The sequence below is a fragment of the Solea solea genome, chromosome 7 (assembly GCF_958295425.1).
Source record: "Solea solea chromosome 7, fSolSol10.1, whole genome shotgun sequence".
In the NCBI taxonomy this organism is placed as follows: Eukaryota; Metazoa; Chordata; class Actinopteri; order Pleuronectiformes; family Soleidae; genus Solea; species Solea solea.
Window position 1 is genome coordinate 30,393,712 of NC_081140.1, and position 23,630 is coordinate 30,417,341.

The 23,630-nt window shown below is 40.3% G+C and overlaps 1 protein-coding gene across 1 annotated transcript; it reads left to right on the forward strand.

Annotated features, from left to right (window-relative positions):
- The first annotated feature begins 505 nt into the window (after positions 1-505).
- On the forward strand, positions 506-23,028 carry farsb (phenylalanyl-tRNA synthetase subunit beta). Its single transcript, XM_058633883.1, has 18 exons — positions 506-640; positions 1,112-1,167; positions 1,340-1,494; positions 3,335-3,407; positions 3,552-3,667; positions 4,208-4,358; positions 4,449-4,557; positions 5,686-5,756; positions 6,404-6,465; positions 7,105-7,156; positions 7,262-7,323; positions 8,224-8,431; positions 8,520-8,600; positions 8,687-8,779; positions 9,695-9,812; positions 10,309-10,461; positions 20,963-21,110; positions 21,837-23,028. The coding sequence occupies exons 1-18, from the start codon at positions 583-585 to the stop codon at positions 22,627-22,629; spliced, it is 2,559 nt and encodes an 852-aa protein (XP_058489866.1). The 5' UTR covers positions 506-582; the 3' UTR covers positions 22,630-23,028.
- The last annotated feature ends 602 nt before the right edge of the window (positions 23,029-23,630 follow it).

A 23,630-nucleotide genomic window follows, 5' to 3' on the forward strand; every position in this document is an offset into this window, starting at 1 on the left:
TATTTATAAATAATCTTTTCTGTGTCTACTTAATTGCATTTAAATTTTCTATGTTCTTTTTTAGTTTGTTTATTGAAATAAGACTTTAAATCAGTGACTGCAAGTATGAGTGCTAATGTGCAGACAGTTTAAAATAATAAAATGAGTAATATATACCATATGCTGTCATATGTTAATGAAACCAAAAGAATGTTCTACAAAGGTTGAATACAGGTTGTGGCAGAAGCAACATTAGGGGAACAGAATGGGAACCAAAAGCTAATGTTGGGAGAACGTTAGAAAAACTTTCCATGACAACCATAGGACTACATAGGGCAAACCTTCAGGGAACGTTCGAGGAACCAGGAATTGTGGGTCACTGTTGGGTATTGAACGCACTTTATACATAATAGTGTTTATTACTTTGACTTTCTTCCTACCCATCCATCCATCCATCCATCCATCCGTCCATCCATCTACCTTATGCGCTCAAATCTCTGTAGTTTTATGCTTTTCAATCAGGCCTCGCTCAGACAGCTACAGCCGGCGAGTAGAGGGGTCCTTTTCTCGCCGGGCTGAGGAGGATTAGCATTAGCAGCCAACATGCCGACTGTCGGAGTAAAACGGGATCTTCTCTTCAACGCTTTGGGCAGAACATTCAGTACGTTTTATTCGCTGCATTTCCAAACAAAGTACACAAACAAGTATGTCTGTTTAACAACTGACACTTTTACTCTTAAAGACACAGAAGGACGAAGCAATCTGTGAACTCATTGCCTGATAGTTAGCATAGCAGCAGCAGCAGCAGCAGCAGCAGCAGCTGTGGCCAGTTTGAACGAGGTGTCAGAATGTGTCTCATTCTATATACAGAATAATTATAGTGAGTTATTTGGGATCAATAAATGCCACGTGGCAACTTTCTATTTCTGTGGAATTAGTCGCGTGTAGACAATTAAGACCACCGATGTCTTATAAACCATAGTGACAACTGGATGCCACCGTGATTGCATCATTTCTCCTGTCAGTTAACTGTGAACCGAGCAGCAACGATAAATAGTATATTGTGGCTACTTGACAGCAAACGATGCCGTTTATTAAGTTAATATTAATGACTGTTTGTATGTTGTTTTAGCCGATGAGGAGTTTGACGAGCTGTGCTTTGAATTTGGACTGGAGCTGGATGAGATTGTGAGTATATGTGATGATGCAGTGGTTCCCCAATATGAAGTGATGACAGTACAGATTTTTAAAATATAAAAAATAATGCATTTCACCTGTTTTTTGTTCTGTGTGTAAAAGATTTGCTTGCCTGAATATTTGTCTGAGTTATACTAATGACTTTGATCTGCCATCACAACAGACCTCTGAGAAGGACATCATCAGCCGAGAGCAGGGTGATACCAAGGCATCAGGAGCTTCTGACATCATCCTGTACAAGATCGATGTACCGGCTAATCGATATGACCTGCTGTGTCTGGAGGGATTGGTCCGTGGACTGCAGGTCTTCAAGAACAAGTAAGTAGTGTTTAACTTGAGAGAGTGGATTGTACTACACTGTTTCCTAATTGGGGAGCATTAAAGACATTAAAGGTGTTTTGAATTGTGGTTGTCAGAGGTGCTGACACACAGTCAGCACTGACTGTGCTGTGTGTGTCCTTAGAACCAGCATTAGACAGGGACACTTGCCTCTCTGTAGCTTTGTTTACTTGGACATAATTTATCACAATAAAAGCTGATCAATATAAAATATTTCATCTCAGTACACCAGTCAGAATACTCTGGTCTGTTGGAAATACATTGATTTGAGACTGGTGGTTTATACTGGTCATTCTGACTGGATTTTATGTAAACAACTGTAATAATCACTTCCTGATTTGGGTTCACATCACATGTATGCTGTACGTAAACATGATGTATTTCAGCTGTTGAGATTGCTGGAAATGGGGGTGGGAGCAAAAACTGGTCTGCAGCTGACAATATTTAAAGAACTATAGATGATAAAACTGGCAATTGTTTATTATTCAAGTGTAAGTAAAGCTTCCTCTACTGTTTCCAGCATGTCGAAATGGCTTACTCTGATTCAATGCGTTTTGCATGTATATGCATGTCATAATTTGATTAGTTAGTTTCCCTTCCATATAAATAAGCAAGTTGTAATTTCAAATCACAAATTGCGTTTTTAATGTCTACTGAAAACATGGCTGCCCCACATTTTAACACAAAGAAAATGAGATTGTAGCTTCTTAATAAAGGAGTTGGCTAATAAAATCTATTCCTGCTGAAGTCCACAACATCACAAGAATATGTTCATCACTTTATTTTGTTGACAGAGAGCCTTCTTTGACTGGAAACTAAAGTGTGATGCTTAGTTAACATTAAGCACAAAATTCACATGAGTGAAATGTGTTATTTTGATTTGTCAAATTTACCTCAGTGACACAAACTTACAAAAGAGGCAGCAGTCCATCAGCAGCTCCTGTGTCCCTGTGACCTATAAATGCAGACTTTCTGCATAGACGGTGGAATGAGTGAGTAGTTTATAAACTTTAGTTTCCTGGGTGAAAAGGCTGAGATAAAGCAAGATTTATTATTAATATGTCATAGACCTAAGCAGGTGTAGATTTTATTAGGTGAGACGTTCAGTGAATTAGGACTGCAGTTCATGATTATTTTAATAATCAATTCATCTTTCAATTGTGTTCTCAATTATCAGATTATTTGTGTGTCCATAAAATGTCATAAAATGTTGCTCGATGTTTCCTAAACTTCAAAAATTATGATGTTTTGTTTTGTTTTTTTTTAAACCAAAATTCATTCATTTTAATGATTTCTTTGTTATATTGAGAAAAGAAAACATTTAAGAAGCATCATAAATCATGGAATTTGTTTTAATATATATATATATATATATATATATATATATATATATATATATATGTGTGTATATATATAAAAAACGGATTGAGTATAAATATAGTTGACAGTCAACTTAGTAATCATTTCATATTTGATTATTGAGTAATTGTTGCAGCCGTAAAGTGAATAAAATGTTTTTTTCTTTGTGTCCCCGCTGACAGACATGTTTTCATTGTGTGAGAGAGGGTGACTGTGTCTCCAGCTGGTTCCTGATGCTGCCGGCATGCAGATAGAATTCAGTGCTGACCATAACTTTAAAGCATAATTCTTAGTCCTCTCACAGATGAAATCCAATGGGTGTTTAGGATTTAAATGTGGAGCTGTTTGAGATGTTGGCCATTAAATGTTCTTTTGACCATGTTTCACTCTCTTGGGCATAAGTTGCTTTGTAAAACACATGCAGATGGACTCACTATTGATACTTTTATTTGTGTTTCAGGCTGGAGGCACCTCGCTACACACGTGTCAGCCCAGTCAGTGGGGAGCCTCAGAAGCTCATCATCACTAAGGAGGTGGGTGTGACAATTGAGAATCTTTAGCAGTAGACAAACAATGTGTTGTCTGAAATTGACTTCAGTTTAGGAAATAAATTGAATAAATGTTTTATTGTGGTTTCATTTTTGTGTTAACATTTGTGTTTCCATTTTTCTGTGCAGACGGCAGCAGTGCGACCGCATGCTGTGGCAGCAGTGTTAAGAAACATCACCTTCACACAGGAGCGCTATGACAGCTTCATTGAGCTGCAGGAGAAACTCCACCAAAACATCTGCAGGTCAGACCAGAGGCCTGGTTCATGGAAGCAGTACTAACAAATTCAGAATTACAGAGAAAGCCAATCTTAACCTATTCAGATTAGGAGGTGTGGCTCGGTCAGGTTTAAGAATATCAGATGGTTGATGATAAAAGAGTGGGTCTTAGATATATAATAACATGGAATAAGTGTGAAACCACATTGTTTTCTGAACAGATGAGACACCAGGATGAAATAAGCCTGGTCGATGGCTTAAGTCGCTCTTTTAGTTTTGAGAAAAGGCTCTCGGATGAAATGTTGTCACCTGTGTAATGTGTTGGTTCCACCTTTTAAACTTTGCTTCCAACTTGAAGAAAGATGAGCAAAATTGTTGTCATGGACAGTTTTTGTATTTAGTTACCTGTGGTCAGTAACCCTGTTAAACAGTGATTTATATTAGAACAATAATTGCTTTTGCTTACTCTACACACTCCATACATGTGATCTTAGCACTAAGAGTAGATTTTCACTGAATGTAAAAGCAAATTCATCATGTTGATTCAGTGATTGTGTTCTGTGAAGGAAGAGGAGCCTCGTGGCGATCGGGACTCATGACCTGGACACCATCTCTGGTCCTTTCACGTACACAGCCAAACCTCCTGGAGACATCTGCTTCAAACCTCTGAACCAGACCAAAGAATACACTGCCACTCAGCTCATGAGCCTCTACAAGGTACACGGCTAGTTCATCTCACATCAGTCACATGAGTGTCTTTTCTTTTTGTCTGATGCTAACCCAGTGTTGTTCTCCCGGTGCATATAGACAGACAGCCACCTGAGGCATTATCTCCACATTATTGAAGACAAGCCCGTGTACCCTGTCATCTACGACAGCAACGGCATAGTCCTTTCCATGCCTCCCATCATCAATGGTAACCATCTTCATCTCTGTGTTTGTTATCTGTTCCTGTCATTGTAGTATAATCACAGGCTACATCCACACCACTCTGTTTGAGTTTGAAAACTCTGGGGCTGTGATTGAGTCTGGACTTATCGGCTGGGACTCTGTCGTCAGCTGTGATTGAAAAAGCTCAGTTAACGATGTTTATATCAGCGTGCCTGAATGATATCATGAATACATGATTTACAGTGCTTACAGTAGTTAGTAATGTTAGTTAGTTAGTTTAGTTAGTTGTGTTAGTATGGATGCACAATATACACAGCGTTACAAATGAAGTGTTATACACTAAAGAGAACAAACTAATGTCCTGCTCATTAAATCACATACATTAAAATGTAATGAATTATGTTTATAAAACTGGCAAAAAAAGTATAGAGGCAAGAACTAATATGCAATGTTTCAATGAAATAATCAGGAGGACAAACATTTTAGTTTTCACAGTTTTAAAATACTGTTTAAGAATAGAGTTATTGATAAATATTTGCTGATTGACAATATGATACAATCTTTAGAAAATGGAGATAGGATTAATTATTGTATTTCCTTCTCTTTTGTTTTTAGATTACAGAAACAGACAATATCATCATCATTTGGATCATTTTTGTCTGAGAACATAGTTTTCAAAATAAAAGTAGCAGTGTGGAGGTAGCACTAGCACTAAATGCATAAGCAGCCCGTCTGTGTTGTGGAACATTTCGCTTTTTATTTGGCAAATGTTGGCGTGACTCCACTGCATGTGTGAGACCTATGTTTATTCATAGATTCAGTCAAGTGTCCTAGCATTTACTTACATATGAAATATTACATGAGCCATTTTTAAAGGTAAAGCCGGTGTGAAGTAAAGCAGCATGCATGCAGAGGACATACATGGCCCAGGCATAAGAATTAAAACATACTGCTGCTGAGAAACAATTATACAACAACAACAACAAACAAGAGGTTTGTTCTTAATACAGAGTTAAATTAAAGAAAATGCCACCACCAGCAAATACAATCAGAAATTGTGAGATATATAGAGAGCATTTTTTTTCTTTTATAAAATCATTGAAATCATTGGAAGAATGCTGGAAAATGAATGGCCGCCTTTTCTATTCTACAGGAGATCATTCCAAAATCAGCCTGAAGACAAAAAACATCTTCGTTGAGTGCACAGCAACAGATGTGACCAAGGTACAGTGAATAAATCCATCTTTCCACATGTTTTGTGTGGACTGTGAAGTGTGGTTGTGTGAAGTACTGACACTGACTGTGCTGTGAACCAACCTCAGACCGACTCTCACTGAAAACATGGCTGTCAGCAGGGACACACGGACAAACCACTATCACACTTTTACCGACATTAGTCTGATACAGTCATTGTAGATCATTAATGAATTGTGAAGCTTTTAAAAACACATTAGTGTTGAGTCGTTTCAAAGACATCATTCTCCATCTGTGCAACAAACATTGTTCTCCCAAAAAGAAGAAAAACAGTCCAAAAAAAAGCTTTTGCTGATTTTTATTTACATTTTTACAGTCTGTGCATAGTGAAGCATGCAGTGTATATATAGGATTTTTGAATTGTATTGAATGTTTCAATTTTATCTTTACCAGTATCGGACAGATACCGAATCCCTTCTCTAACCACAAACCACTTTAGTCACTTAACAAAAGCCTCACTTGATAAAATGAAATGTAGATAGTCTGCTCTCACTGAGCCGGCTTGTGTCCCTGTTGGCAGCTGTGTTTTCAGTGAGTTTGTGTGTCAGTGCCTCACACAACCACACTTCCCTAACAAACTGAACTAGCCCTCTAACTTGACCTTGCTCTCCTTCCAGGCAAAGATTGTCTTGGACATGATGGTGACCATGTTCAGCGAGTATTGCTCACAGCCTTTCACGTGAGTCACTTCTCTGTCTCAAGTATACAAGATTCTCTGCCCTCTCCTTCGTTTCTCTCCTCTCCTTTCTTCCTGCCCAGTTATGTATCTTGTATGTGAGCGCACACACACACACACACACACACACAGACACAGACAAGTTAAATGTTTACAGGCTGAAATATCAGTGCATGAACCAGGTAACACAGCTGTCCTGCATCACAGTATTCAGCGACGTTATCGCATGGTTTCTTAGTGTCGTGCAGTGCTTTCGGTCTGAAACCAAGGCTGTTTTCATCTGTCATCATCACCAATATCATAACATGTTTACCTTGGGCTGTAACCTACTGTAAACTCCCAGAGCAACCAAAAACCCAAACACATGGAGCATATAGTTACAAGATATTGTGTTTCTCTAATGTAGGATTAAAGTCTTATGTCCTTTGCTCACACTCTTTTACTCTCAAATAAAGTGATAGAATAAACCAGTGAATGAGGGAAGGGTAAGAGTTTGAATGAATGATTGAATAATTTTTTTGTGAACATGTAAGCACAATACAATTTTTAAAAAGGAAGGAAAACTCGAGCAAAACATAAATCTGAATAATAAAATCTAAACATTATTTTGAGGGTGATGTATTCTCTCTCCTGTTCTTTCAGGGTAGAGGAGGCTGAGGTGGTTTACCCTGATGGCAAGACCTGCATATACCCAGTACTGTGTTTGACTTCATTTACATTCTCCTCAACACTGTCCTCTTTTTAAAAAAACTGAAATTCTTCTGCTGTCCTCTAATGATGTGTCTGGTGTGTCCTTCAGGAGCTGGCGTACAGGAAGGAGAAGCTGTCCAGCAAGTTCATCAACCACAAAGTTGGCATCAAGTAAGTGGATGTTCTGGACTATAGTTACTGTATAAAGAAAATTACAAGAATAACACTGCACTGTGCAACACACAGTTAAATGTTAACACAAATATTTCAGTTGTAAAATGAAACGATGAATTTAAGTGGCTCAAATTGTTTGTTGTTCAGCTGATGTATTTGTTTGCACTCTTCAGTGTTATTTTATATTTTTATTTTCACATCACAAATTGTCTTAAATCACTAATGTGTGACACTTTAGAACCTTTTTAAACGTTCTAGCTACTCCTCCACTTGTTACTCATTTTAAAGTGATATTTCAGGTTTTTTGAGGTGTGGTTTTACGATGTTTAAACACATACCACTGCCTGAGCTCAGCGTATGAAAGCCAGAAACTGAAATGCATGTCACTTTTTATATTCCTCGCTCCCCACACCAAAGTCCATTGAGAATTCAGTAGGTTTTACATCATGGCACACAGGAGGTGTTGATCCACCTTTGCCCTCACCTGTAAGTTCAAATGATTTGTTTCTATGACTTCAGTGTTTGAAAAACTTTGTTCAGATTCACCTTAATGACACAAACTTACAAATGAAGCAGCAGTAGACCAACAGTTCCCTCGTCACTGCATGAAAACACATATTTTACCAATTGACTTTGGTGCAGGACAGTGAGCAGTTTCATACTTAAGATATTGTAATTAAGTGGTTAAGTGGCTAAAGCTGTTTATTTCCTTGTCTTCACTGAAAGTGCTCAATGTGTCGGTACCGCAGACAACCACACAGGGTTAAGTTTCCTTCCCAAGAGAAATCAGCATGTAGACTAGCAGAGCTAGGAATCAAACCCACAACCTTGGAGATGAAAGACGACTTGCTTTACCACCGAGCAAACACCAGCGTGTGTTTCTTTTCCTCCTGACAGTGAGTCGACAGAGAAGATCGCCCAGCTGCTCACCAGGATGTGCTTGCGCTCTGAGGCCACAGGTGTCGCCGACGAGATCGAGGTTGAGATCCCGCCCACGCGCTCTGACGTCATCCATGCCTGCGATATCATGGAAGATGCCGCCATAGCCTACGGTTTCAACAACATCCCCCACACCACGCCACGCACCTACACCGTAGCCAACCAGGTACACGGACGCTCAGGATTCATGTGTGTGTTTGTGTGGCTGAATGTATGACAGTGTTTTCTAATGTGTGGACTTTACGTCTTCATAGTTCCCACTGAATAAACTGACAGAGCTGTTGAGACAAGACCTGGCAGCTGCTGGTTTCACGGAGGCCCTCAACTTTGCTCTGGTGAGGGATTGACACTAAAACACAGAAATACACTTTTTCTTTCCTTGAAAAAGATGCTGAACTTGATGTCTCTGTTGTTTTCCTAGTGTTCTCAAGATGATATAGCAGATAAGCTTGGGAGGAAGATTTCAGACACTAAGGCGGTTCACATCTCCAACCCCAAGACAGCAGAGTTTCAGGTAAACAAGTCAATCATTTTGTTTTTTGTAAACCTTTGTTTTACTAGAAAGTCGCATTGAGATTGAAATCTTTTGAAGTAAGACCGAGCCAACAATTACATTAACAACATCAAAAAACAATATAGTCAATAAAGCACTCACTCACTGAACTAATATAAAACACATGGCGATGTACACAAATGAATGAGCAGTTTGTCAGCGTGCAGGAGTGACGAGGGACATGCACTCTCGTTGTCTGATGTGTTCCATGAGATCCTCCTAAACAGTTTCATAGATTGATTTATTCTTTGAAGCATGAATATTAATCTATATATTTGACGTTACTGAGGTAAGTAAGGGCTGTAATCAACCAAATAAATTCTTGGTCGACTGAAGCCCTGAAATTTCGACTCAAAATTGACTAGTTGCCATCTATTTGTGTAAAATGCTGCCACACTGCCCATGTCTTTGTCATGGATCTTAGAGGACTGACTGTAGCCTTAAATACAATGCTCAAAATTAAATAAAACCACCAACCCTCTTGTGGGTTGGGCTAATCCAAAATACTGTAAACAAGGGGGGTGTTCTCTGAAGAATTTTCGGTTTTCCGTTTCTGCCAACAGTTTTCATTTCGTCCCTAATCTCTGTGAGAGTAACTGAGGAATGTTTTGCTTCTACTGTATATGTTAGTAGTTGTGATGCTAATGAAGTGAATCCTATAGTTGCAGAACAAACACATGTTTCCTGATCAAAAATGATAAAAATAAACAAAATGACAGCAGTGTCAAAACCTTAAGGTCTAATTCTCTCTTTAATAGTTACACGTGGAAAAATAAGCAAAGTTAGACATTCAAATAAAGTTATTTTGTTTCTCCAGTAGAGGGTGCCCTCCTCCCCTCTATAAGAGGTTAAAGTTATTTTTATTTTCTCCACCAGGTGGCGCGCACCACCTTGCTGCCAGGTCTTCTGAAAACCATAGCTGCCAACAGGAAGATGCCCCTTCCCCTCAGACTCTTTGAGATATCTGACGTGGTCCTGAAGGATCCGACCAAAGGTGCGTGTGCGTGTGCGTGTGCGTGTGCGTGTGCGTGTGCGTGCATTTATGTGTCTTATAGAACACACACACACACTGGGAGCTGCGAGCAAATGAAGCTGATATTAGTCTTTTGATTTGTTTCTATAACATTATGTGTGAATTATTGTTTTGAAGAAACTGGTGTCTTAGCTTGTTATTTGGTTATTATCATCTGCTGATTATTTTCTTCATTGATCGATGAGTTGTTTTGTTCATGAAATGCAGAAGATTGTGCACAAAATGTTGAATATTGTTTCCCAAACATGAAAATGATGACTGAAATCACAGCATTGTTGATTTAACTTCTCAACCAGTAATGTAGTTAACACAAAAATAATTTATATCCCCTTAAATAAAAAGTAGAATAACATTTATTGAACATGTATTTATTTTTCGTACTAACCCAGTACCCAAACAAGTAATTCACTGGTTAAGCCCAATTCCTAATACACCCTCCCCCCATCCCACCATCCAGATGTTGGAGCAAAGAACAGCCGGCGTTTCTGTGCCGTTTACTACAACAAGAGCCCGGGCTTTGAGGTGATCCACGGCCTGCTGGACCGAACCATGCAACTGCTGGAGGTGAAGCCCGGCCGGGCTGAGGGCTACCACATCCAGGCTGCAGACGGTAAGAACCCTGGGAGGGAGGGGGGACAGCAGGATACATACCTGTACTGAAGCTAGCTTTTATGGCGAGTGTCATGTAATCCCAGTTTGAGTCTCCTGGGATCTAGAACATGCTGATGAACAAATAAATCTAAGAAGTAAAGGATTATGCATCTGTAGGCTATGATGAGGTTTGTTTCCAGGGGGTAATGTAGTTTACCTCCTTTCACTGAAGAACATTTGAACATTTACCTGCACAGTATTGTGAGGAAAAGCTTCCATGATGGTGTTTCCTCACTTCACACAACACCAACCATGTGTCAGCTGAGATTGTTGGGTGGGTGGTGGTGGTGGGTTGTTTTCCTTGATTATGTTTTTATTCCTTGATTATGTTTTTATCCTGTGAAGCATGTGGAGTTGCGTTGCCCTGTAAGTGCTATATAAATTCAGATTCAGTAATTTAGGGGCAAAATAAAACATTTAACCTCTTAAATCAAGTTATAGCTTGTGGTTCAGGTTAGATCGACATAGACTTTCTGCTCTGTTGGATATTAAAATATGTCTTCATCAGTGTATTATCTGTGTTTTATATAGGGATGCACTTTTTTAAGATGACAAACTATCCTTAGCTAATTCACTATTTAAATTGTGAAAAGAGCAAATTTATCCCTAATGACATTTTTTTACAGCTTTTCTGTATTATATTTAAATATATGCACTTTGTACTATTATTATTATTATAAACATATATACATGATAGATGTTTAATATAAATACCAAATAAATGTGTTTAGGTGGATTGAAAGAGCTCTGATTGCTTATATAGGCATTATGCATATATATATATATATATATATATATATATATATATATATACACATACATATACATATATATGTGTGTGTGTATATATATATATACACCAGAGGTTGCGCTAGACTTTTTCGTTGTCTGTCATTTTGACTGACAGGGTCATAAAAATCCCGTGATAATCAATTTTTACCGGTCACTTTAAATGATAATAATGACATATTCAATTGCATTGTTCATATTGCAGTGGAATATGAACAGTTCACCTGTGGCCTAAACGCACAGTCTCACACCTTCCTCCTGGTCCACATGGACTTAAATGGCGTGCCTGCTTGCGCGTAGTTGCGCGTGGTAGGAAATCCCGCAACATGCGCTCCTTCTGCACCAGTGGATCAGCTGCACCGGTCACAGACGCGCTCCAAAGCCTCCTGTCCATAGCTCTTTAACACGCTGTCAGCACTACAAGGATAGCGAGATGCATTGAGTACGGTGTCCAGGTCAGAAATGATGCTCAGATTCTCCGATGGGAATCTTTATTTTGTCGCACAACATTTTTCTATCCTCCCTCCTCAGCCAGGAGAACTCCCGCTCCCACTGAACTCGCCTAACCTCCTTACTGCCACTGAGGCCAAGGGCTGAGTTTGTCCTGCATCTGCATCTATCCCTCTTTTTTCACCTCTTTTATCAACATAGTTTTTAGGGGTGTGAATTGCAATCTGTCAAAATGACGGATGGCTCTCAGATTTTTCCGTCACCGTTTTAAAAAAACGGTCAATGACGGAAAATATTCGGTTAACGCGACCCCTGATATACACACACACACACACACACACACACACATATATATATATACACATATAAATATATATATATATATATATATATATATATATATATATGTATATATATATGTATATATATATATGTATATATATATGTGTATATATATATATATATGTATATATGTATATATATATATATATATATATATATATATAGGTCTGTTGGCAAAGGTCTGTTGAGCTGCATCAGCAAGGCCTCTCGCAGAGTGCCATTGCTGCTGAGGTTAACGCAGTAAGACAGTCATTTTAAACTTCTTAAAAGATCCTGAGGGTTATGGAACAAAAAAAGTCAAGTGATAGACCCAAAAAAATGTCACCGACCCTGAGCCGGAGGATCTAAATGGCTGTCCGTCAAGACACGGGACAATCCTCGGCCCAAATTAAGCTTGTCACTGGTGCCAACTGCAGTCCCATAACCATTAGACGGCATCTGCGAGAGAAGGGTTTAAGAACAAATAATGTCTTCAAAGGCCTCGTCTCCTTTCAACGGCAGAAAATTGCCCGTTTGGAGTTTGTACGAGAGCACCAAACATGGGACACTGAAAGGTGGCGCCCCCTCCACTGTGCCGTTTAGAAAGCATCTCAGGTGAGATCTCCTGCTCATGCCATAATGTTGAAAGCCATCAGGAACAACAAGGTTACATTTTTTCACATCAGAGAATAAAACTTTCTGTGCAATGGCACGTTGCGAGAGGCCTTGCTGATGCAGCTCAACAGTCCGACAGAAAGCTTTTTTGCCTTTGCCATCAGGAGGTCATGACAGTGTGGATAGCTGACAGAAAATGGCACTGAATCCACATTTTTGTGAAGATTTAGACTTTTAAAGGCTGTGGTCTTAAACTTTTGATCAGCTGATGAACAGCCTGTTTTCAGTTTAACAAATTGCTTACTCAAATTTTTTTTTGTCTCACTCCCATTTCTTCTTTTTGCATTTTGAAGCACGACTTAGAACCTTGTTAAGATCCAACAGTGCAAAATGTACATTCTTGCAATTTTTGAACTGGTCTTAAAATTTTGATTGAGTGAAAGGCGGGACAAAACACCTGGTCCATCTTTATTATGGAATAAATGATACAGTTAATAGTGTGTCTGTGTACAATCATCTGATACTGTCTGTGCATTAAAAACCAGACAGATACTGGAAACCTACACGAGCCAACAGTATCGAGGCATGACTCAGCAAATCAATCACACTGTTTTCATAGTGCAGATTATGTGTGGGCGAGGCGTATGTTCCAGAATTCATTTTATGTCCAGATTAAAACAAAATGTCATAAAAGAATGAAATGGCCATCAATCTTAATGTGAAACATGGAGTTCAGCGGGCACAAAGCCACCGCCTGTTCTGCCTCATTCATGCTCAGTGTTAGATATGAATACAGATGGAGCCTTTTATCTGATCCCTGTGTTTATTACACCCATATTTGTGCACATCCTTTGAAAACTTAAAGACAAAACAGAGCAGTTTCATCAGAAGTCACAGGGAGCCATGTATCTGAACGTTCTAGTGAGATACAACAAAGACGTTCTAAATATGGTGACTTTTTTTTGGAGGAAAAGTCATGAGAAATATTAAAGAGATAGTCTGATGTTTTGAATTGTGGTTGTTTACGGTACTGATGTATGGTCGGCACTGACGCTGCTCCCTGCACCAGGAGCCAGCCTGAGATGTTAAAAAAACCACTGTAGCTTCAGGCCATGGTCACATTTCCCACACACACACGTGTCTGCAGATGTTCTCTATAGTCTGTGTGACGCAGACGCAGTGTGACCCTGCGCAGGCATACGCGAGGGCCATTTTGTAAGATGCTAAGATGTCTTGTGAGTCTAGGATAGTTTAAGAATAATGTTTGCAGCCTTATCTCGCCATTCCACAGCCTTTTCTGACTGGAAACAGGAGAGTGTCCTGTGAGCTGTGTTAACTGCTCACTCCCCACACCAGAGTCCAAGTCCATAGAGTCCGTAGAGTCCGTAGAGAGAATCACACAGGAGAGCTGCCTCGCTCACATGTATTATTTTGTGAAATCCTATGGCATTTACCTCAGTGACAGAAATGAGTAGCAGCTCCTGGGTCCCCGTGATCTAAAAACACACGTTTTCTTTATGGCCTTTGATGCAGGAGAGCAAGAGTTAAGTGTTTTTTCCTCTGACAGCCATGTTTTAGTGAGATTTTTTTAAACTGATCCCTGGTGCATGTGCTGTCTAAAAAATGCCTTTTTTTTCCTACTAAATACATTATCACGACCTCCGTCTATGGTGCCATGTTTGCTGCTCACTGTGGACTACTTTAGAATAAAGTGTCACCATTTTGCTCAGAATCATAGGTGTCAGCTCAGCCCTCGTGGTTGATGGATTATGGGCCACAACTTCACTATTAGAGCTGTCATTTTTCCTCTATAATCCCATTCCAATTATTATTTTTAATTAAAATGTTTTAATTGATTTTAACGTTATATGCGGTTCTGTCCACTGAGCTTTGGTCGTTTAGAGAATTATAACTGTGTCTGTGAAAGTTGCTGTGACTCTGTGGGTGTTTTATCGCCGTCGTTTCTGACTGATCGTGACATTGTTGTGATTCAGAAAATGATTGTTCTGTAAGGGTCGTACGTGACCGAAGCATTTTGTTTTTCACACGTGGATGAGCAGAGGAAAGAGGGCCGGGCTTGAAAATAACAACAATACACATTCAAACAGTCATTTTTCCCACTTAATGGATATTATTTTCACAGTTTGTTGAAGTAAATCAGTGAGAATGTGACTGGCACATTAATGTTAGAGTTGATTATGTCTTATTCTTTCTGGTGATCTAATCCTGTGAGATTAATGATCATGAAGGTTTGATTTGACTCTCAAACATCATCAGAGTTTTCCTCCGATTCCTCACTCACTCTTTCCATTTACCTCTTTTCTCCATTCCATTCCGTCTCGTCTCCCCCTTTCACGCTCCAAGGTCACACTGTAGGACGTCTCCCCCTGATTCTGCTCTCAGACTGTAAATCAATGGGCTCCAGTATCAGTGAATGAGAGAGAAGAGGGTGAAGGCAGACCGATGAACAGACGAAGGGGTGAAATGAGACGAGAGAGTGCAGAAAATAGAAAGGGAGGGGGTGACGAGTGAGCCGTGTGTGTGTGTGAGTGAGAGAGAATGTACTGTCTGCAACATAGGGGGAGAGTCACGTCACCCACTGCAGTGCTGAGCTCTTACACTGTCCGTCTGACACACACACACACATGCTGACAAGAAACATGGACATGCTCTAATGCAGAAAAATATCTCCGTGTTCATGGGCCACAACCTAAAAATTAATCATTTTAGTTTAAAAACACATATTAATTATCATAATATTCAATAACAAAACATTTTAAATGCACTGCAGTACAAGGACAATTTCATGAGCCCTTCATAAGAATAAATGAGGTTTGTTGATTGAATATTATACTTAGCCTTAAAGATGTGGCTGTTTACTGTATTTCCCTCATTGACAGTAAAAAGCATAAGACCAAACATCATTAGACAAATGAATTGTCAAAGATATAAAATTACAAAATGATGCTTTATTCACAAAATGTGCCATTACAGTAAATCACTTACTTTGCATATGAACACATTTCTTCTTTTGTAACGGAACAAATCATTTTTTCACAATGTTTTTCAAGCAACATGTTTTAAAATGAACTAAATGACATCAGAAAACAAAGTAAACAAACACTTTTTTATCAGCTCTCTGATTAAGTCATTAACATTTGGTGCATTATTGCCACCAACTGGTGTAAACTCACAATTTCAACACTCATCCCCTGTTATCAGCACAATATGCTGTAAAATATGTATTATTGGTGATAGTAAGTGGGTGGGCACTGCACAACTACTGTGTGTGGGCTGCATGCGGCCCTCAGGTCGTGGTAGTGCAGCTCTCTAATGCATCACACACACACACACACACACACACAAAGCAGTCTATGTCCTTTCCTGTACATGCTATGCACCATTAGCCTAATCTTTCCCTCATTTTTGGCCCCTCCTTAACCCCATTACAAGGTCATGACCCAGTCTGAGAGCTCACCTGACACACACACACACACACACACACACACAAATAAATACACACCCTCAGGATATGTCAAGGTCAGAGCAGCACTATGACTAACTCACGCCACACCCAGCACAGAGGAGGGCGAGCTGAGGGAATACATGCCGACTGAGTTTCCTCCACTCACACGTGAAAAGGATGAAATAATGAGTGAGTGGAAAAAAGTCACTTAAGAGACATAAGCCTGCGTTTCACTTAACAACTGTGTCCAATGCAAAGGTCGCTTAGGAAAGAGAGTATGTTTGTGTGACTCACTCTCTTGTTCCATACGTGACCTTTACTACTTTAGCCCTTCATACATTATTAAAGGTTTTCATGTTCCCATGTGCTGATTATGTTCATTTAGGCCTGCAATAACGGACTTTGCCACTGGGGGGCTATTCAGCGAAGTTGTGACTCTCATCCATTTCACTTGACATGAGTGTAGTCTGGTAGCAAACATTAACTAAGCTCCCTCTCCTGAGGCTTCCTCCGCCCGTAGCTGCTTTTGAAAAATGGCAGGGAGGGTGCAGAGCAGTGAGGGGGCGTGGTCTGGTAGTGAAATCTGACACCAAGGTTTAGAGAGAGAGAGGTGACAGAGCAACAGCTCCTGCATGAGTGTGGATGAAAAAGAATAACATTTTTACAGCAGCGATAATTAGTCCATATCCTTTAAACTTTTTGTTTTAATTGTTTAAGTCATTTTTCTTTAAACTTCATTCAGTTCAAAATTCAAAGACTTATAACTGAACTACTTTGTAGAAACATTGAACTCTGGGTGAACGTTCAGATGCTCTGTGACAGGGAGGAGGCTAGTTAGAGGTCACGTGATAATGTCGGCCCACGAGTGGTCATGTGACACTGTTTTTGCAAAGTCATTTATATACTCGATAATGTCAGTTTTTATCTGACCCCACTCTCTATATCTCTTCTACGAGTGATGCTTATGGCAACATTTGAATGCAGTAGATTTGTATCACATGTATCATTTCAATACTTTACATAAACTGTGAAGATGTGCACCTGCATCAACATGTTCAAATCACTATGAGATACCATGTACACTGGTTTATACCTGAAACATAGTGGTTTAGGGGTTTAGTTAGACTTTAATGCTGTGCTTTGTTGTGACTGCCGATGGGAACCACTGTGAGTGAACCTCAGTGTCTCAGCTGGTGCCGTGTCGGCCACGCACGTACGTAACTGAGGTATATGATGAAGTATATAATAACAAATCTGTGTAAAGATAATATCAGAGATGCTGACGTTACTAACAACAAATCAGACGGGACAAGAACCATGAGCATTCAGACTGATTTAAATGAATAAAGCATAATAAGAAGTAGTTGATGAGACTTCATTTCAGGTTGAGACTCCTGTTTGTTGGGTTTTATTGTGTTGTGTAAAACAAGTGGTGCATTATAATAAGGTAGTGCCATTGTCTGCTGCTGTGTTGATGTCCTTCCTGTATTTCTGCTTCCTCCTGTGCATCAGGGAAGTATTCACCTACATGTTGTTGTCCCCGTCTCTGTGCTCAGTTTCAGTTGATCCTTTTTAACAAGTCGAGAAACCTCTACTCAGTTTCTGTCCAGTTGTCTGAAATGAGCAGAGATCCGAACTGTATTATATTATATTATATACAACAATATTTGACAGTGAAGTGAAAGTAAAGTGATGTAAGTGTGTGAGCAGGAAACTGGTCTGGCTCAAGTGTAGGATTTTCATTGACTGATTGGTTATTTAAGACGCACCAGTGCTATTTATACTGTTGCCATGGCGACATGCTTATGGTACAAGTAGATGACGTGAGAACCGACGCAAGTGCACTCCACTGATATTATTCAAGTAACAGAGACAGAAATAAATGGTTGATCTTCCCTGTTACCTTCTCTGTCTGTCTGTCTGTCTGTCTGTCTGTCTGTCTGTCTGTCTGTCTCTCTCTCTCTCACATACACACACAGAGAGACATTTAAAAGTGCAGTCAGTGTATACTGTAAGCCTTCATCCATAGTGATGAGGGAACATCTAAGCAGTGGGCTCTGGAAGCCATTAGCAAGGCAGCGTGGGAAGAAGCAGTGCACTATGGGAGGAAAGCCACGTCGGTGCCATATGGGGCCGTCGTCAAGACAACCCCCGCATCTTGTTAAGTCCCTGACAAGTCCGTCTTTCTGTCCGCGTGTTTGAACAAAGTGAGCAAACGCCTCTGATGCTGGCGACCAGGTTTGTGTGTGTGTTGTGTGTGCGTGTGTGTGTGTGTGTGTACGGAGGCTTTTTAATCCATGTGGACCAAAGTGACCTTTACTCCTGACACACACAAACACACAGTGGATGGTTGGTACACCTCTCTCACACTTACATTAACAGAAAATCCATGTTTGCCTCAGAGTAATGACCTGTGACATTTTTATTGTTCTGTCACTAATTGGTCTTTTTTCCCACGTGTGGAGGAGAAATAATCGTTTGGAGTCATTTAGATTAAAGAAAGATGATTTTCTTTTTGCTTGATTTATCCAAAATTCCACAATTAAAACTAGGGACACCCCCTTTTTTTTTTTTACTTGGAGTAATGAGTATTTAATAATATTTGAAAAGGGTCTTTTATTTGCCTGTGAGGAATATTCCTTTATTTCTGCTGTAAAACATCTAAAGATGAATGTAAGTATTCATCTTATTATTTCAGCTTTTATTTGCAGGTATTTACATCCAGATATATTAAACATTTCAAACAACAAACAGCAGTTTTAGGTGAGGAAAAGTGTTGGATTTAAATGAATAATACTTCATATTTAGTGGCAAATCCTTTGCTGTGTGTTTTCTCCTCTTGTTGTTGACAGTCCAGCAGAGCACAGGTTACTGTCTGCTCTACCTTTGTCGTCAGCGTGATCTTAAAGGGGAATTCCAATATTGTTTGACAATAACAATCTCAGCCATTTATTGGTGAAAACAAGCACTTTTTTGGGTATAATCCCTCTGCTGGGATTGCCCCATAGGATTACACCGTGTCGTGGCTGCCGCCTGAGGCGATCCACTGGACCGATTCTGAAACCTTTTGTAAGTGCTTTTCACGCACACACCTACATTTATAAACATAGGGCCCAGGTCAAGAAATACCAGAATTCCCCTTTTAAGTATTTTGAAAGTGCTGACATGGCGACAAAGCCGCACACCTGCTCAGATCACCTGAACATCAGTAAAGTGCAGCAGTATCAGAGTAGTTCTATGAATACAGTACCTGCATGGCTGCATCCAATAATAACCTGTTTGTATAATGTAGATCAGTATATGATGTCATCAGTGTTTCTTCTGCTCAAGTTGAGTGGCCACAAACTTACTTTTCATTCCTTTTACATCTGAGATATATTTGGAGTAATGAAGGTTTGACTTTAGAGCTGAAACTAACCATTATTTTCTTAATCGATTAATCGTTCATAAAAATCTCAGAAAACCTTAAAAAATGTTGATCAGTGTTCGTCAAATCTGGAAATGATGATGTTCTCAAATGTCTTGTTTTGACCACAAATCGAAATGATTTACTTTTAATGATTATGCAGAGCAAAGAAATGAAGAACATACTCACATTTAAGAAGCTGAAACAATCGGAAATCTTGTTTTTATCATGAAAAAATAGATAGAAGAAGAAGACGTGGCATGCTCTGTATATAAAATAAACACAATAAATCACAGAGAGGAAGAGATGGCCTCTCTGTCTGATGAAAAGCCTCATCTCAGTCATCCGTCCTCCTGTGGCTTTAATGCAGATCTCAGTGTAATGTGGGCGAACAGAGCATCATCAAGAGAGAATCATACAAGACAGGAAGCACAGTAACACCCACACTGCACCACAGAGACCGTGATCTCTGTGATGTGAGCACCACATCAATACTTAAGAGACAAATGAGTGAGTCAGCAGCTGACGGTCAATACATGTACAACTGTGTGAAGAGAGGGAAACATGAGCTTAAACACAAGTCATTACATTACAGTTTCAATAAGAGAAGCCACGGCCAGGTGTGAATGACATCATACATAATAAATGAATCATATTTACATTCTGCTGTCACAATCATTTACTTTCACTTCTTTCTTTGTGCAAATGCACAGAAATCTCATCATTTAATGTTCCCCGGGTTAAAGTGCTTGTTTTGGTATTTTACGTGTGGTTATTGTATGAGTTCACTTTCACTCAAACCATGGCTGTTAGTAAACCACGTAACAATAGTCTGATTAAAGTCTAAGTTTATGTGAAAGACATTTTAACAATAGTTCTGCTCCTCTGTCGCTTCATTAAACAAAGTTTCTCTGTAGACTTTGGTTTGGCAGAGTGAGTAGTTTACAGAAAACATCAGTGTGATTTTTACATCCATCTATCAATAAAGGAGTAAATAACGAATATTAATACAATAGTTGGCAAATGTACATCTTATAGTTGTCGTATTGAACAAGTGACTGAATATGAAGTAGTAACGAGGATATTTGATGTCATTTCTCCTTGGACTCAGTGTTGGCGTCACCTCACGGATCAAAGAACTCCTAATGAAGCAACATCACATTGCAGATGGTCTGACATTAGCTGCTCCTTAAATAACTGTTAACTCTTAAATAACACCTACACCCCAACGTGATTTCAAATAAATTTAATCCTAAAATTTGCTCCGGGGGACTGGACATGACATACACGTCAGTGGACATTAGAATAATTGAATGGAAGTTCATTAATGTGTGAAATGATGTCCTTATTCCCACTCTCTGTGATTGTCTTGTCTCTTAAAAGTGATCATTGTTTTGTTTTTTTGTCTCTTAGATTGCACTTTTTTCCGCGGCCGCTGTGCAGAGGTCTTTGTGCGTGGACAGTGTGTGGGACGTCTGGGAGTCCTCCATCCTGACGTCATCACCCGCTTCGAGCTGACGCTGCCCTGCTCGGCCCTGGAGATGGACATCGAACCATTCCTGTGATTTCACCTTCTTCTTAAACTTCCACATAAAATGCACATTCAATTATACACTTTGTGCTGCGGCTGCAATTGTTAATTGATCATTATGTTCATCACTGATTAATCTGCCAATTATTTTCTCAATTGATCAATTTGTTGTTTGGTCCATAAAATGGTGAAAATGGTGAATCAGTATCCGTCAAACTTGTCAAACGTCTTGTTTTGAGCTCAAAGCAAAGATTCAGATTTTTTTGTTTCTTTGTCATGGAAAAAAAACCAAAAACAAATTGATCATCAAAATAGTTTGGCAATAAATGTGGTCATTGATTCATAATCATTTAATCATTATAGCACTAGTGTGTGTGTGTGCGTGTGTGTGCATCTAGCCAGTGTGTGTTTTTTAATCAGTGACACGTTTGTTTCTACTAAAGTCAGAAGAATTAAAAATGAACAAGTCTCCTTTGTGTTTGTGATGTGTGTGTGTGTGTGTGTGTGTGTGTGTGTGTGTGTGTGTGTGTGTGTGTGTGTGTGTGTGTGTGTGTGTGTGTGTGTGTGTGTGTGTGTGTGTGTGTGTGTGTGTGTGTGTGTGTGTGTGTGTGTGTGTGTGTGTGTGTGTGTGTGTGTGTGTGTGTGTGTGTGTGTGGGCTTGTACTTGCATGCCTGGGCTTCATTTAGCTTTCTTGTGCCCTGGGGTAAGTGCATGCTGATTACCCTCAGTGACTGATAACCTGTTGGTTCTTCCAGTGGCGACTCTGCAGAAATCCTTCTCACACACGACGTCCCGATGCAGGAAGTCATCGTGCACAACTTCCCCATGCAGATGGCAGCCCGCCCAGCGCCGGCCTCCTGCCCGGCGCCGGCCTCCCACCCAGCTTCTACCAAAACTGTGTTTGGTGACGTGAGCACGCCGGCCGGCCTCAAAGCGCTCAATGATTTTCTAGCAGATAAAAGTTACATGGAGGGCTTCACAGCCTCTCAGGCTGACGTGTCCGTGTTCGACGCCGTCCCCTCTGCTCCCTCTGGGAGCTTGTGTCACCTCGTTCGCTGGTACAAACACGTCCAGTCCTTCCAGAGAGAGCGAGCTCACCTCCCATCAGCCACCTCTCAGTTTGTCCTCCCAGCGGATCTCTCCAGCGACGTCTCGAGCGGCGACGACGACATTGACCTGTTTGGCTCGGACGACGAGGCGGAGAGCGCAGAGGCGGCCAAACTCAAGGAGCAGCGGCTCGCTGAGTACGCCGCAAGGAAGTCCAAGAAGCCAGCTCTCGTAGCCAAGTCCTCAATCCTGTTAGACGTGAAGCCCTGGGACGATGAGACGGACATGGCCAAGTTGGAGGAGTGCGTCCGCAGCGTCCGCATGGACGGACTGCTGTGGGGGCGGGCCAAGCTGGTGCCCGTGGGCTACGGCATCAAGAAGCTGCAGATAGGATGTGTGGTGGAGGACGACAAGGTGGGCACGGATCTGCTGGAGGAAGCCATCACCGGCTTTGAGGACTGGGTTCAGTCTGTGGACGTGGCTGCTTTCAACAAGATCTGAGTCGCACAGGACTGAGTTCCCTGGTTTCATTTGAGACTCTCAGGTGATACACAGTGAAGTATCTGCCTCTGTACAGAACCACAAGGAGTTTGAAGTGAAACAATCAGGATGTAGTTCAAGTGTGGACTCTCATCTTTAATTTGAGGGATTGAACAAAAGAATCTATTTTAGACTTTATTTTCAGGGGCTCAGAAACAACTGGACAGACTTCCATCATGATCAATACAAGGCTTGTTTTAATACTTGGTTTAAAACCTTGTTCCTGGAGACTGGAGACCATGGACATCAGCGTATCAGCGAGTTTCCTCATTGTCAGTAACGACACAATAACCAAAGCTCAGGCCTTTCATTTCAATCCTTTTATACAAGGAAACATCAAATAAAACCATTGTCACGTTCCACGATTGACCTGTTTTATGTCCTGCACTGTGTTTTACTGGTTAAAGGTCCAGTGAGTGACATTCATCAGTCATTCTGGTGTGAATGAAATGAAGTAGATGACTGCCAGCTCTGTAGCGCCCCCTGTCCCCCACAGGTCCATGAGAACCCTCCGCAGTTCATTCAAAGGCAAACAGTCGCAGCCAGTAAATAATAATGAAGTCAGACAGGCGCTGCAGCATTCCTGCAAACCATACTGTGGCAAAAAGGAAGGTGACCTGATGACGAGTGGTCACATGACACGTTCTAACGTCTTTACGCCTCAGAGGGCGAGGACAGCGGCGAGTGAAAGGAAGTTTCAGTTAAACTGGTTTTTGATCCTTGTGTCCCGATGTTCAGTGAGAAAGTTGTTAAAGCCTTAATTACACAAATCAAATACAGACAAGTGAGTCATAGAAAGGCTTTTATTTGTTTTGGGCTCAGTTACAGGTCAGTCCTGTGAATCATTCCCACTGAGAACAAAAACTAAAGAACCTGCTCCACATTAAAAGGATACTTCATGATTATTCATGATTATTCATGATTTCTGAAGTGCAGCTGTATGAGTTACAGATGCTGCGTTC

Coding starts and splice junctions, on each gene's coding strand:
- farsb (XM_058633883.1), top strand. CDS start 583: ATGCCGACTGTCGGAGTAAAACGGGATCTTCTCTTCAACGCTTTGGGC. Junction 3,408..3,551: donor AGCTCATCATCACTAAGGAG/GTGGGTGTGACA, acceptor TTTTCTGTGCAG/ACGGCAGCAGTGCGACCGCA. Junction 6,466..7,104: donor TATTGCTCACAGCCTTTCAC/GTGAGTCACTTC, acceptor CTGTTCTTTCAG/GGTAGAGGAGGCTGAGGTGG.